At 44.1% G+C, this 15,130-nt stretch overlaps 1 protein-coding gene across 2 annotated transcripts in view; it reads left to right on the forward strand.

The window, feature by feature from the left end:
• The window catches only part of LOC117726233 (kinesin-like protein KIF21A), a 28,934-nt gene extending 19,538 nt beyond the window's left edge, over positions 1-9,396 (forward strand). The window contains exons 20-36 of one of the 2 annotated variants that reach the window (XM_034526385.1): positions 189-383; positions 1,774-1,875; positions 2,464-2,629; positions 2,879-2,899; positions 3,639-3,696; positions 4,128-4,182; positions 4,396-4,601; positions 4,788-4,961; positions 5,063-5,095; positions 5,250-5,377; positions 5,464-5,548; positions 5,644-5,733; positions 5,819-5,977; positions 6,059-6,176; positions 6,265-6,435; positions 6,540-6,736; positions 6,885-9,396. In XM_034526385.1, the coding sequence (XP_034382276.1) occupies positions 189-383; positions 1,774-1,875; positions 2,464-2,629; positions 2,879-2,899; positions 3,639-3,696; positions 4,128-4,182; positions 4,396-4,601; positions 4,788-4,961; positions 5,063-5,095; positions 5,250-5,377; positions 5,464-5,548; positions 5,644-5,733; positions 5,819-5,977; positions 6,059-6,176; positions 6,265-6,435; positions 6,540-6,736; positions 6,885-6,942 (2,016 nt within the window). In that variant the 3' untranslated portion in view covers positions 6,943-9,396. The remainder of the gene's footprint in view (positions 1-188; positions 384-1,773; positions 1,876-2,463; positions 2,630-2,878; positions 2,900-3,638; positions 3,697-4,127; positions 4,183-4,395; positions 4,602-4,787; positions 4,962-5,062; positions 5,096-5,249; positions 5,378-5,463; positions 5,549-5,643; positions 5,734-5,818; positions 5,978-6,058; positions 6,177-6,264; positions 6,436-6,539; positions 6,737-6,884) is intronic. The other variant, XM_034526386.1, reaches the window with a different exon arrangement.
• The last annotated feature ends 5,734 nt before the right edge of the window (positions 9,397-15,130 follow it).

Here is a 15,130-nt window from a genome sequence, read left to right on the forward strand (position 1 = left end):
GTCTTGAAATTTGAAATTCGGTCCTGTAAAAACAGCTCAAAAATAGCCGCTGAAAATCAATGCCTTTTAGGATCTGTTAACACCTGTTATAAAAGGCTTCATTGTCCCTTTTTCTTCTTCTTCTTTTGTTCCCTTTTCCTTCCTGCCCCCTCTCAATTCCCTCTCCCTAAACTCTGCCGCCACATTAGCAACGGGAAGAGCTGACCCGACGGAGGGAGCGGGTGTCCAGAAAGAGAGAAAAGATGGCGGTGGAGGGTGCAGACGGCGACCGCTCGCTGGCCTCCCTGAACGAGGAGCTGGAGTCTCTGAGCGCCAACATCGACTATATAAACGACAGCATCGCTGAGTGCCAGGCCAACATCATGCAGATGGAGGAGGCCAAGGTGAGGTGGTGGGGAATCCCAGGTACCTTATTCCTTGGGAGTCATGGTGCCTAATAATTTAAGCTAAAGCAGGGTAAAGTAAGGATGCAACCGATTGCAGTGCCCTGGGATTCCTATCACTACCTCATTAGCTGGTATATGCTTGTACTGGACAGGAGCCCGCGGGCAAACAGTATTGAAATAATTGCACAGTTCAGGCGCCTATTTGTCAGAGAATCAATGGCTCAAATAAAACAATAACAGCCGATTAATAAGGCCAAAAACATAGGGATGCATACCAAACAGCCGTTCATGAATGCAACTTCACAGGTGTTATTCGAAGAGCTTCTTGCTCTGTTTGGCCTCACAGGTGCAAATGGCACGTCCACTGTCACGGTGCTCCAGAAAAAACGTTTTAATGAGTAATGATTGAGCTTAAAGAGTGAGCAATCGGAGGTGACAACAGGGTGAAAAATGTCTTACACAATCTTGTGGCTGCTGTCACTGCTGCGAAACTGTGCATTTATGTATCAGGTGTAAGCCTGAGGGCTACAGGGTTCACATCGGGAGTACTGCTATAATGATGTGTAAGGGGAGATGTTCGATACCTGTGGGGTAATGACAAGAACTGTTCGGTTAGTACAGGTTTAGGATTGAGATGCTAACATATTAGCTAGTTTCAAACTACTGTGCATTACTAAATTGGGTTACAGCATTAAACTTAAAAGTTTAGTAATGTGTAAATTGGCTGTATTTGTAGCGCTGCTGCCAAGGCAAAAGCCTCCTGTGCAAACGGTAATTCGTTATACAGTGAATTACAGTTTTAGGATGCAACCTTTTAGTATTTTAGTATGTGCAATTAGGTATGATTCTCTGCACACTAGGGTTCATTATCTATTGAAACTAACCTAGTTGACAATGTTTAGGCTATATTTGGGAAATGTATTTTTGGGAAATGTAATTTTTATATAGTATGTCATTATTAAACAGCATTTTAATCAAATATGACCTTGGTGTCATCCACATACCTATTTTACTCTTCCATCTGAATGGGCATATGTTAGCAAGTGAAGGTTAGCTTTGTAAATTGGTTCAGTTAGCTACACAACACCTGACAGTTACTGGTCTTAAATACTTAATAACTCCTCATCTCTGCTCAAGACATAGTTTGTTTGAAGCTTTAGAGGTCCTGTAAGTCCTGTAAGTTTGTATTACATTTAGCCGTTTCGCCCCCCGGTTTCCCGTCTTTGTGCTAAGCTAAGCTAACCGGCTGCTGGTGGCGGCCTCAGGTTTCACAGACAGATATGAGAGTAGCATCAATCTTCTCGTCTCACTCTTAAGAAGAAAGCTTGTCCTGTGACTGAAGCTTGTACAGTGTCACTTTATTGCATGTGTTTTTATTCTTCTACAGGAGGAAGGAGACACAGTGGATGTTACCGCAGTGATCAGCTCCTGTAACTTGTCAGAAGCCCGCTTCCTTCTGGATCATTTTATGAATATGGCCATCAGTAAGGTACCTACCACGCTTGCTGACTTAATGTTATCAGGCTCCTTTATTATTCTGGAAGCAACTTATTTAACCCTTCACTTTGACCTTTTATAAGATGTATTATCAGATCAGAGTACAAGTACTAGGACATTGAAATGCAACCCCACCCCACCTCATTATCAAATAAGACAACATGAAGTATTCCTTATGTTTTGCTATTTATTTGATGCCCATATCTGTCAAAATAAATGGACTGCATGAATTTGATTGCAGTGTGATTGCTGGTGTATATTGTTGGTTGTTGTGACAACTTGTATACAATTGTATCTGTTCGTCTGCTTTTATAGCCATGGCTCCTTTTATACAATTGAATTTAATGAGACTTTAGATGGGGCAACTTGATTAAATTAAGTTTCAATTAGATTAGATAAGATTCGATTGTATGCAACCTAATTGGTTCGGTGAGGTAATGGATTCAACCTAGAAGACAGATATAGAGGTGGGAGTAATTACAACAACTTATAATACGAAAGCTAGACATGCACCGAGCGTGCGTTAGGTTCTGACTGCTTGTTGGAAAGAATGTGCCTCCTGTGTGTCATCATGTGTCAGGGTCTGCTGGCGGCCCAGAAGGATTCCCAGATGAAGGTGATGGAGGGCACTTTGAAGCAGACAGAGATCAACAGCGCCACCCAGAACCAGCTGCTGTTCCACATGCTGAAGGAGAAAGCGGAGATCAACCCAGAGCTGGACGCTCTGCTGGGCAGCGCTCTGCAAGGTAGGAAAGGGCCAACAAACCCATACCGGTCTGAGCATGCCGATCACAATCACCTTCTCCTTCCTTTTTTTTTCACCATATGGCTACATTTTATTTTGTAGGCCGCACTTCTTTTGTGTGCAAAGAGAATTGACGCTTGGAATACAAAAATCCGGACTGCAAAATAAAGAGTAGCCCTTTTTCTCATCCTTGGGTTTGATTTTGATTTGATTGTTTGTTCTCTCTGTGTGTGTGTCGGTGTGAACTCAGAGTTAGGTTACCTGTCACCGGGTGAGTATGAGGTGCATAGCAATGTGACTGTGATTGAGAGAGCGTGGCACATGCACACTACAAGATTTCCACAACATTTACCCAAATTAAAGGCAAATATGGAAGTAAATAAATAAAAAAACATGTTAACATTTACACTTTTTTAGACTTTGGTCCCATAACCTTAATTTAAATAAAACATTCTAAAGACCCGTTGTAGTCGTATAGTCATAGGTTTGCCCAAGGTGGCTCTCTGACCGGAATATTCTTTTTCATGTTTGATGCATTAATGTGCTGGCGATAATTATATTTCTAAACTACATTAAGAAACCTTGTAGTGTGCATCCGTCTTCCTTTTAAAAAAACTAACCCAGTTGAAATAACTCTGCCATGACGTGCATGATGTGTTAAGTTTCCCCTGTTACATCACCTGCTAGCAAGTCCCACTTACTCAGGTCACTCAAACTAAACGGCAGTAAGAGCCACGCTGCTGTGAGACTGAAAGTGTACACGGCAGTTTGTGTGTCTGCCTTTCTGTGTTTGTACCTTCCAAGACACTCCAAGTAGCTTCCAGTCGCATTAACTAACGACACCCTTCTGTCCCCCTTTGTCCAAAACTAAACCCCTGACCTTGTTAGCTTCCTAAATGGACGTTGTCTTTTTGCAAAGATTCCTTACAAAAAAAAGTTTTATAGGAGATATACTGAGAAAGAAATCTAGATGCTTTGCAAATTAAGTGAAAAATCAGAATTTTCCACAGAGAATGGAGACGACAGTAGCAGTGACGAGTCCAACCCGGGTCCAGCTGCGGAGGGCGGGTAAATACCGACACGCAGTATGCCTTTTATTCACATTTTTCACTTTGATTTACCTTTTTATACTCAAACTAAATGTGTAATTTTTACAATAAATGGGTCTTTCTCATAGTGGGAAAATACTGTACTGCATTTGGGGGCGGGTCCCTTCCAGTGTCTTGGTGTTGTGCTCACTGGCTCGCTGACGTGGCTTTCTGGGACACCTACATTTGAAAAGCCATCATTTATGTTATTAATGTCCCCTGTGCATTTTTCCTACTTTAACAAGTCAGCGTGTGTGAAACGTTTCACAGCCTCAGCTCTACTTTTTACACTTCGTGCTAATAAGCGAATGCTTGCATCCTAAATTACTAAACTGAGACGGTAAACGTTGAACCTGCCTCACTTGAACATGTTTGCATGTGGTGGGTGTAACCGAAATGTGTTTGTTTCAGCACACTGGCATCAGATCTAATGAAGTTATGTGGTGAAACCAGACCGAGAAGCAAGGTACTGTTCTGTTTATGGCCACCTGTAAAAAAAAAGAAAAAAAGAAGTTTATTAGTAGACCCATGTCCAATATGCTTTTCAAGTCAAATTTTGAGTCCATTGTCCTGTTTTACATCCTCCAACTTCTTCCATTATACATTAATTATTTATAGGGCTTGAAATAAGTACAAACTGGTCCATTGACTTGTGAGTCAAACAATTATCTTCTCTCAGGCTCGCAGACGGACCACCACCCAGATGGAGCTGCTGTATGCCGGCAGCGGGGATCCGTCCTGTGAACCCCCCACCGGAGACTTCTCGTCCCCTCTGCTGCCCCTCTCGGAGCGCCTCGAAGGCTCGGCCGACATGCAGGGTCAAACGCTTGCTGACCGCGAGCAAACTGTTTCCCCTTCTGCGCTGTCTGCCAGGCCAGCTGGCATGTAAGAGTTTCGGGGCACCATTTTCTCAGTGGTAGACGGATATCTCATGATAATTCTCTTTGTCTGAAATGTGCATTTTGTTGGGGAGATCATTATCACGAGTCAATGTTTCCTTGTCGTCTAGAGTACCGCCGATTGCTGATCCACATTGCCGCCCTGCTGAAGTGTTATTCTTTCTGTCTGCAGTTCTGGATCCAGGTCCCCGACAGGAACTGAGAGAAGGCTCCCTGAGCGCTCGCCCCTCGGCCGAAGGAGGGCGCAAGAGAAAGGAGCCACGGCGACTCACATCCCAGCGCCCACGCACGCACCTCCGCTTAGCACAGCGGAGGCTAAAGCCAAAGGCAGTGAGCACAAACCACTGTAAGTGGAAGTGCCATCAATACGCGATTCACGCGTTTTTCTTTCAACTTTCGGCTGTGTAATTGCTCAAGACCCCCCTTGAAATATGATTTCTCATTCAGGTTGGAGGAGTCGCCCGTATTTGAAGGCCACAGGTAATGTTCCTCTTAGTGTGTCCCAAGAGTTTGTTTCAACAGGAATCCATTGAGCCTCTTACAAACTGAGAAGTGCCTCGATTTCAAACCCCCGTTATTTCTAGAGTAGCACGAGTCACAGGGTCTATCTTTCCTCATGTCATGTGTATTGTAGAGGTGTGATCAGCCCTTTGAAGAGCAGGCACGGGGCCAAACTCCAGTGTGTCTACGTAGCAGAGGGGCACACCAAACCTGTTCTCTGCGTGGATGCCACAGATGATCTGCTCTTCACGGGATCCAAAGGTAGAAAACCAAATTGTCTGCAGCTCGGAAAAAAAAGAAGCTTTTTTTTTGGTGTCTATTCTCGAACATGGGTTTTGTGTTTTCAGACCGCACGTGCAAAGTCTGGAACTTGGTGACGGGTCAGGAGATCATGTCTCTGGCAGATCATCCCAGCAGTGTCGTCTCAGTCAGGTACTAGAATACAGCAAGTGTACACATTCAGTAGCAGTGATCGTAGTATTTTTTGGTAGCACATAGTATTATTTGACTTGTTTTTGTTATTTCAGGTACACTTCAAGTCTCGTCTTCACCGTTTCAACCGCTTACATCAAAGTGTGGGACATACGAGACTCTGCCAAGTGTATCCGCACGCTCACGTGAGTTTATTCATGCTTCTGACATCTCTGCGGCTGACATTGTTTATGTACAGTGCCCCTAACAAGGCTGTATCTTTGCCTTCAGGTCATCGGGCCAGGTGGGTTCAGGGGACATCTGCTCGTCTGTCAGGAGTTTATCCATCCCACCAGGAGAGAGTCAGATCAACCAGATCGCCCTGAACCCCTCCGGCTCCTTCCTGTACGCTGCCGCTGGCAATGCCGTGCGCATGTGGGACCTCCGCAAGTAAGTCCAAGAACAGATTAGAGTTTTCTTTTGACAAAGCAGACGGACCAGGAACTCATCTCCTTTCCTTTCTTTCTCTAGATTCGTGTCCACTGGGAAGCTTACTGGCCATTTGGGACCTGTCATGTGTCTGACCGTAGACAAATTAGGTCACGGGCAGGACGTTGTCCTCACCGGCTCCAAAGACCATCACATTAAAGTAAGAGACGACGTAACTGAATTTGAATTTTTCCATTCCTGTGCGTACGCCATAAACTACGAGATCAAGATGCATGCGTTGTTTCCAGATGTTTGAGGTGGCAGAAGGTGCTCAGGGTAGCATCAGCTCCAGCCAGACGTTTGACCCCGCCCATCAGGACGGCGTGGAGTCTCTGGCCGTGCACGGGGATGTTTTCTACAGCGGCTCCAGAGACTATCACATCAAGAAGTGGGACTTCGGCAGCAAGCGGCTGCTACAGGTACGCTGATGAACATGGCAGCATTTGGGGGAAAAAGTTTAAAAACTAGAGTGTGACGTGAGATACAGAATAAACTCTGCACTAACTGTTGTTTCCTCTCGCAGTCCGTCAGCGCCCAGGCAGACTGGGTCAGCGCTCTGGGCGTGATGCCGGGCTGCCCAGTGCTCCTCAGCGGCTGCAGAGGAGGGATGCTGCGCCTCTGGCACGCCGACTCGCTGGCGCCCCTCGGAGAGGTCCGGGGACACGACAGTCCCATCAACGGCCTGGCAACTAACGGCAGCCAACTGTTCACCGCCTCAGAGTGAGTCACAAAACACGCTCATCTCCACTGTGACGCTTTCTCCAGCGTGTGCCGAAACGATTCCACCGAAAAAAACTCTCTCGCTGAAACTTGAAACTTGAAATGTGTGTGTGTGTGTGTGTGTGTGTGTGTGTGTGTGTTTTGGCAGTGACCGCACAGTGAAGATTTGGGAGGCCAAAGGTTCTCTGGAGGAAGGAGTCCACTGACACCTGCTCCCGGATCCGAAATAGAGGGTCGTCTTCTGGCCTTTACCCAATCAAAATGTGTCATTTATGAAGCAACGATATCACCCATGACCTGACGAAGTGTTGCATTGAAGTCCGAAGTGCGGGTCCCACTGAAGAAGACTCTTTAAACAACACTGATCCGTCACTGACGCTCCACTGGGATCCGTTTCGGGGAGGTCTAATTAGAAGCTCTCAGTCTTTCAAGCTGTGCTGATATTTAAGGTCAAGACGAATCAAAGTGGAGCCTCTCAAGTCTCCTGCAGAGCTGACTGCACAACAGCCGCGACGGACGGCGTCTTCCAAAGCTGCGACAGACGACGGCAGAATTAAAGTACAAATATGGACTTCTGTCTCAATCAAACCAGGAGTCTCGCCTGTGCTTTTCAACATTCCTCTCCTCCGCTCAGCACTCGGCAACATGGACACCTTCTATGCATAACCTGTAGTGAATTCTGCCCTAGCTGCCGAGGAAAAAAAGAAAACAGGTTTTGGTGAGGGGTTTTGCTTCCTTGCACCAATTGTTGATTGCTGAAAGAGTCTGTGTCCCAAAAACAATACATGGCTATTTTCCTGCTTACCAGCGATAACTGTGAGTCCATCCTGTGTGTTCACAATATGCGTGACGTGTCGTGTCAATTCTCCACAGGTCATTGTTTGTGTGTGTGTGTGTGTGTGTGTGTTTGTGTGTGTGTGTGTGTGTGTGTGTTCACTGTAAGCAAGGACCAAATAACTACTGAAACTGTGTATGGTCTTATTCTTCAGCGGTTACTGCCAAACCCTGTGGTGTAGAGGTTTTCAGAATGGGAGGCGGACCTCCTCCGGGGTTATCAAAACTGTGAAGGCTAACCGGCCTCAATTGCTAAGTGTCTATGGGATCAAATGATATAAACACAATCCCATAGGCATCCTGCAATTGAGCGAAACTGAGAAAGTAAACCAGTGGGGGGGGGGTCTTTGTCCAAGCTTTGACCGAGGGGAGGCCCCCGCTCTCTGACTTTGAAAACCCCTGCTCTAGTGGAACATGAAAGCCCTCTAAGTAAACACACACTCCTTTCTGGGTCCTTTCACTTTTTTCTTTCTTTCTTGTATTTCAGTCCGTGTTCATTAAATCAACTGCAGACCACCAATGTTGTGTCTCTATAAAAAATGTTGTGTGTTTTCTCCCCTGATACAATTTCCGTTAGCTAAACAGAGCACCGATCCAATCCAAGTTATTTTTATATATCAATTCAAAACCAGCTGACCAGCAGACGGTGAGAGCGTTCTCTCTCTCGGGCTGTCGGGTGCCGGGGGTCTTCCCCTAAATCTGTTAGTTTAGCTCTAGAGTCAGACTCCACAAGAAGATGAGGTCAGTGAGGCTGGAAGATGAGACGCACAACACACTTGTTGTCTCTTCCAAAGATTGGTTGTTATTTAGTTTGTTCCCCTCCAAAAGTTTCGCCGTGGAGTTTTTATCAGTTTTGTCAAAGGTCAAACTGAGTGCGACGACGAATGCTGCCGGAGACTTCCTGTCTCTACCAAATGCATTCATTTCTTGTAACAGCAAAAACATTAGTGCAGAGGTTTAGCTTTTTGTTTCTGAGTATATTTTATGGAACCGGAACACGTTTTCTCACCTTTTGGTCACACAAAGCCACAGTGGTGCTGCCGAGTGAGCGTCGCGCTTACTGCGCCACCGGTATGATCGCACACGAGACGCACATAAAAACATCAAGCATCATTCAATCTTTTAAACGTGAGTCTAAAATACTGCTATTTATTTATTGTTTTAATTCATTTTTTTGATGTTGCTGTTGTGTCTTCCTCATCAATCAGAGATTTTTAACTGATTACCGTCGAATGCCTCTCATATCTCAGCATTGGCCGGAACAGATGCGATGGATTTCTGCGTAATCAGAGGTGCCTGCAGTAAATCCTAAACTGTGGATCGTGACTGTAGAATCGCTACATGATAAATGTGGACTATCCCTTATTAAAAATGTCAAGATGTCCTTTTAAATCTGTTGAAAAACACTTCCTGCTCTGGTTTGGATATTGTATATTGGCAATGGAGATGGGCTGAAAATGCACTGAATAGAATATATTTTTTGCAACTTGAAATCAGTATTGCCCCATCGTCTCACAACATAGTTAAATACAAAGCTACGTGAAATAGATTACTTACAGAAACTGGTTTGCATTCCTATTGACTTCCACCTGAATTGCTGAATTTAGAAATAGAAAACAAACAATATGAGCTGTTAGTTTTCTTAATTCATAATGAATCAGATGGCCTGCAATTTATTTTGTATTCATTATCCTTCTAATTGTAGTGTAAATACCTTAGACTGTACAAAACGGTTAGATTAGAATAGGGAAATAAAACTTGTTTTCTTCCTGCTGATTCTCTTGTGTACAATTTTAAACGATTGAAATATCAGGTGCAGTGTGAAAATAAATTTTTAAATAGAGGGTCTTACAAGTGCTGTCTTTATTTAAAATGTTCCTGAACCATGTATTAATTATAGACTGTGTGTATATGTATATATATATATTTATATATCTAAATACTGATACATGTGTATATATATATGCATATATATATATATATATATATATATATATATATATATATATATATATATATACATGTGTGTATATATATATATATATATATATATATATATATATATATATATATATATATATATACACACATTACGACCACATGGGGGTAGCACTGTATGTTGAGTTGAGGTGTTTGAATTTACTGGCAAATATTTAAATGACATAGTCTGATCAATGTAAACAGCTGCGGGAGTCTGTTTGACTTTTTTCTCATTTTAATTTGTATTATTCGTGTATGTGTCTCAGTGCTCTCCAAGTTTACAAAGTGCTTTGACAAAAGCAAAGCAATAAAACAACATTAAGGCCCAAACACAGCAAGACAAACTAAGGTAAGGGCTAGACCCTGATACAAAAGTGCAAAGGATAAAACCAATCAATAAGATTAAAATAATAAATCAATAAAATAAAATTCCACTCTCCAAATTGCTTATCCTATTCAGGGCTGCGGGGAGGCTGAGGCGAAGGCCGGGTTCACCCTGGACAGGTGGACAGTTTATCGCAGAGAACCATTAACCCCGTATGCTGCATGTCTGTGGACTGTGGGAGGGAACCCACGCTGCCACGGGGAGAACGTGCAGACTTCACACAGAAGGACCGCCCGGCATCGGGGATCGAACTCTGTGCCCCTCTTGCTGTGTGAGGCGACAGTGCAAAGCCACTACACCACCGTGCATCCCATGAAATCAAATAATTGAGTAACATAACTGAGTAAAATCAACAATCACATAAAAAGCCTGTCTGAAAAAATGGGTTTTAAGAAATGATTTAAAAGAGATGGGGCCCTGATGGCAAACCGTCCCTTTAGTTTTCAGCTTCGACGGCCATAAGAGCCCCACCTGAGGATCAAAGGCTCATAAGGGGTCAATATTTCCTCTCTATATTTTGGAGCCAGATCCAAAAGTGATAGTAAAATCTTAAAATCAATACTAAAACGCACGGGGAGCCAATGAAGAGAAGCCAGGATCGGAGTGACGTGATCTCATCTGTTAAAGCCGGCGAGAAGCCGAGCTGCTGCCTTCTGAAGTCGAGGTGAGAGAGAGGAGGGAGTTACGGTAAAGATGGACGCATGAAATGCATTATTATTATTATTATTATTATGAAGGACTCTTTCCAGGTCAGAGTGAAAGAGAACTGGTGTAATTTTGGAGATGGTTCCAATTTCAAGGAAACAGGACTGGACCACTTTTGTGATTTGCGGTTTGAAGCTTAAATCTGAATCAAAATCATACTCCTACGTTTCTGGCAGTGGACTTTATGTTAACAGGCCAAGGGCACTTTCAATGGGACTTTTCTTCAGGCATCTAACCAAAAACCCATTCCAAAAACAAATGCCTCGACATTGAGAAAAGGGAACCAAAATGCTGACTCACTTCCTGGTTTCAGGACTCACTTCCTGAAGCACTCCGTGTCAAACCATCAACAACAACAACGGGGAATGACGCCGCCTTAGAAAAACACATGCATGTCTTTCATACTTGAACATATGGGTACGACAGGATGTTTACCGCAGGCCTGTGCTTCAAGGAGTAACACTCGATTGGATGCCAGGTGATCAAGTTCCACCAAAAATCAATAATGACTTCTCCGACAAGAGAGCGTGGGACGACAGTTCCACTTTCACTTTAATCGTAACATGATCGGTGATGAGTTTGGAGGGTATATGCTCTCTAATCTGTTCAGTGAACACATTGATTGGTGACGTGTGTGGGCTCACACCGGATGCTCGTGTTTCACAGTTTAATCTGTCGGGATAATGCGATTTGAACAGCTGCTGGTGCTTTTTATTTACTAGGGGATTCAAATCAATATCTGTTAATTTCTACGTGAAACGGGCCCGGCAGATTCAGATCCCTTCAGTATTTGTGCAAACAGGGATGTACTGTGTATGCGTTGGATTTGTCTTTGTTTCAGTATTATATTCCCATTGCTGTTTGGCCATTAGTTTGTGCATTAGAGACTTTCATTGTTTCTACCTTTGGTTGAGATCAATGTGGATCATCAGGAGTGAGAATAGCTCGCTGACATTATGAAAAGAAACACCCCTAATTTGCATTCTTTTCACAGCCATTACTTAAGAAAAAAAACTCAAAGACAGAATTGCTGGTAGAGAATGATGTGGCTGAGCTATATAAACAAGGAAAGAGGAAAGAGATAAGATGTGTGTTTGTGTGTGCGCGTGTGTGTGTGTGTGTGTGTGTGTGTGTGCGTGTGTGTGTGTGTGTGTGGGGTTAGCCGGTAAACACTTAAAGACGTTTTTCTGAGTGGCAATGAGGCTCAGGAGGACGGGGCCAATATTCACCAGCCCGGCTCCTAATCTCTGAGCGTCCACATGAATGAATCCTCCTGCTAAAAATACCAGCGCCGCCGCTTTACGACCAGAACTGATGAGCCGTGATGCTGCCGCTTGCTCTCTTAACGCGGCTACAGAAATCCACCTTGTCCCCTCTCGGCGGGTCGCGGTTATCAAGCGAAACAGATTGGGAGGAACCAAGTTTTTAAATGAGAGGGCAGCAGCGCCTTCGGTGGGATTCCGTCTACCGAGGCGGTCTGGAGTTTTTTACTTCTCGGCCTCGACAAAGAGATGGAGGTGGGGATGAGGGAGGAGGGAGGAGGGATGAGGGGAAACGATGAGGGATGAACACCAGGCAGCAGTGTGATTGTGAGCGGGTGGGAGATGGCAGAGGGAGATATCGCTGGTGTTGTTAGGAGGTCAATGGTTTGCTCTTGAATAGGAGGCTCTCTACATTGAATGAGCTGCGTTAGTTCTCTCCATGGTCTCTCAGGTCAGTATCCGGGACTATTGACTCAGGAGAGCTCTCCAGTTGAACCCCGTGTGGTGGAGAGCAGATGAGAACTCTTTCAGTTTTGGAGTGAGCCATGGCCGACAGAGGGACTTGGTTTCTGTACCTTTACCGTCCAGTGTGTACTGTACCGAGTCGGATCTGGCTCCGTTTTTTCTAGATAGACCAGCAGCTGTGGTCGAGGGAACATCTGTTAATAATATGAGATCAATATGAGATCAAGAGATGTTTTTAGCCACACTAGCTGATGTCTCCACACTGCAGTCGCTTGACTGTTGGAGACGTTCACTTGTGCTATTGAAACTAGAATATCTTTCAAATGAATGACATTTCCCCCTCAGTTTCAACTGTACTTTATATTTGTTTTTTTAGAAAGAAATCGTTGGAGTAAAAATGTCCTGCAAATATGAGAAATCCCTTTTTTTACGCCGCGATTTCTTTACGTTATATCAAAAACGTAATATAAGGTTAAAGAGAATGAATAATACATTAAATCATGAAAAGATGTGAACACTATGAACATGCCAACATTAGTGTTGAATGCACTGCTCTATTAATATAGACGCGTGAGCATAAGCGATGATAACGGCCTTGGTTGTGTGTAATAATTACACAGCAGTGTAACAAATGGCTTTATGTTTTATGCATGTTCAGGGATTCAGAAGCTGAATTGTGATTCATGGGGTATCAACATTGCGTGTGTGTGTGTCTGTGTGTGTGTGTGTACTGTGATCTTGAACCTCTTTCTGCGTATTTACATCTGAATTTACATACCTCTCTTCAATGCTTAATAACTTCTCATGTGAACGTCACAGAACCATCAAGCAAGCACACTTAAAATGTCTAAAATTACTTAATTTATTCATCCTCGTGAAGATTTAGGACAGTGATTATGGGGTTTCAGGGTTTACAAGGCAAGCAGTGTGCTAATATCCAAAATGGCAGATCATCTCTATACATTGAGGAATTTCTCACAATCATAGCTTATTCGTCGCTGATGATTTCGAGGTGTATGAAACGGGCCTTGTGGCTGATGGGCAACTTGTGTGACACGCACACACATTGTAGACGTCCGTGTCCGCACACCATGGAGGCTCTGCAGGAAGGAGGCTGAGCCAGTGATCATGTGTGATGCAACAGTCAGGAGGCGGCGGCGGGATGTGCTTCCCCACACGAATGGCATCTGTCTGTCTTTCTGCTGAACTCTGTGTGTGCACGGAGACACGCACGTGCACGTGCACGTGCGTGTCTCCGTGTGCGACGATTCTGTTTTGCCCCAACCCACCCATGTGTCCATGGTGTGAGTGTGTAAGACTGCTAAATTTAGAGACGTGGTTGGTTAGCTGGTAAACACTGAGTAATACTGATATGCGTCATTTTGAGATCCTATGACACACACACACACACACACACACACACACACATTTTGAGAACATTCTAAGTAGAAATTATTATTTTAACTTAAAAAAGAATCATTAAGACAAATTCGGCCATGTTTTGTTTCCGAACAGCTCTCCACAAACACAAACACAAACACACACACACACACACACACACACATACACACACACACACACACACACACACACACACGCACACACACACACACACACACACACACACACACACACACACACACACACACCTAGAGCATGCTGCAACATATCTCAATGTCCTCATAATGTGACTCCTCCTCATCCCTTCACATCCATCATGCTGTCATCCTTTTCTTTGCCAGCGGAGGGTCTCCCTTCCAATTAATTAAATCACATGCTGGGAGAGAGCGAGAGAGAGAGAGAGAGAGAGAGAGAGAGAGACTTATTCCTGTTTATACAAGCACGAATAATAATAATGTTCGTAAAAATAATCTTGTCTCAGACTATATATAGTGTGGCAGAGGGACTGAATGTGATGCACAACAACACTAGATTGTGCGGGCAAAATGGGATGCTACTCTGTAATTTTGGGGTATTTTTTAGAGGGAACCGGAATCCATATCTTGTATAAAAACTCAAAGGTGCACTTCCGTGATTTGGTATTGCACTTCCATGAAGCTGAGGGACTTATTAGAGTCAGATCAATGCAAACATTGTCAAAATCGAAACAGTAGAGGCCTAAAGATCCTTACTATAATTCATAATTCCCATGAATCCATGTGACGCCTCCTGCCAGGTAACAAGAACATCTTTCAAACTTCACACCTGCTGTTCCTAACACATCATTGGAGGATAAATGATTAGTCTCCAATGCCAACATCATCATACAGTTTCTCCACGGGTCCCCTGACAGGCTGGATCCGGCCGTGAAAGAAGGGGGGAGGAGGGTTTCTGCCAACGACCCACAGTGAAGTGAACTGAATTCAACTGATGTGAATGAGAGCATTGAGGGCAGGGGAAATGTGCACACACACACACACACACACACGCACACACACACACACACACACACACACACGCACACACACACACACACACACACAAGTGCACGCACAGGAAAAGACTTTACATGAAAAACGTCTTCTATTTTCTTGATGATTGTATCATTGTCATTACTTCCATGCCAGTCAATCTGAAGCACTGCATTTGAAATGAGCTGAAGTCAGCTGAACGGAAAAGAGTGCGAGAAGGACAGAAAGAGGGGAAGGAGATGGCAGAGAGAAGGGAGAAGGAGGAGAAGAGAGAAACACACACTCGCACACAGAGGAGGAGAAAGAGAGAAGGAGAAATGTGACATCACATGAGTCTCTCTCTCTCTCTCCT

Source organism: Cyclopterus lumpus, chromosome 23 (genome assembly GCF_009769545.1).
Source record: "Cyclopterus lumpus isolate fCycLum1 chromosome 23, fCycLum1.pri, whole genome shotgun sequence".
In the NCBI taxonomy this organism is placed as follows: domain Eukaryota; kingdom Metazoa; phylum Chordata; class Actinopteri; order Perciformes; family Cyclopteridae; genus Cyclopterus; species Cyclopterus lumpus.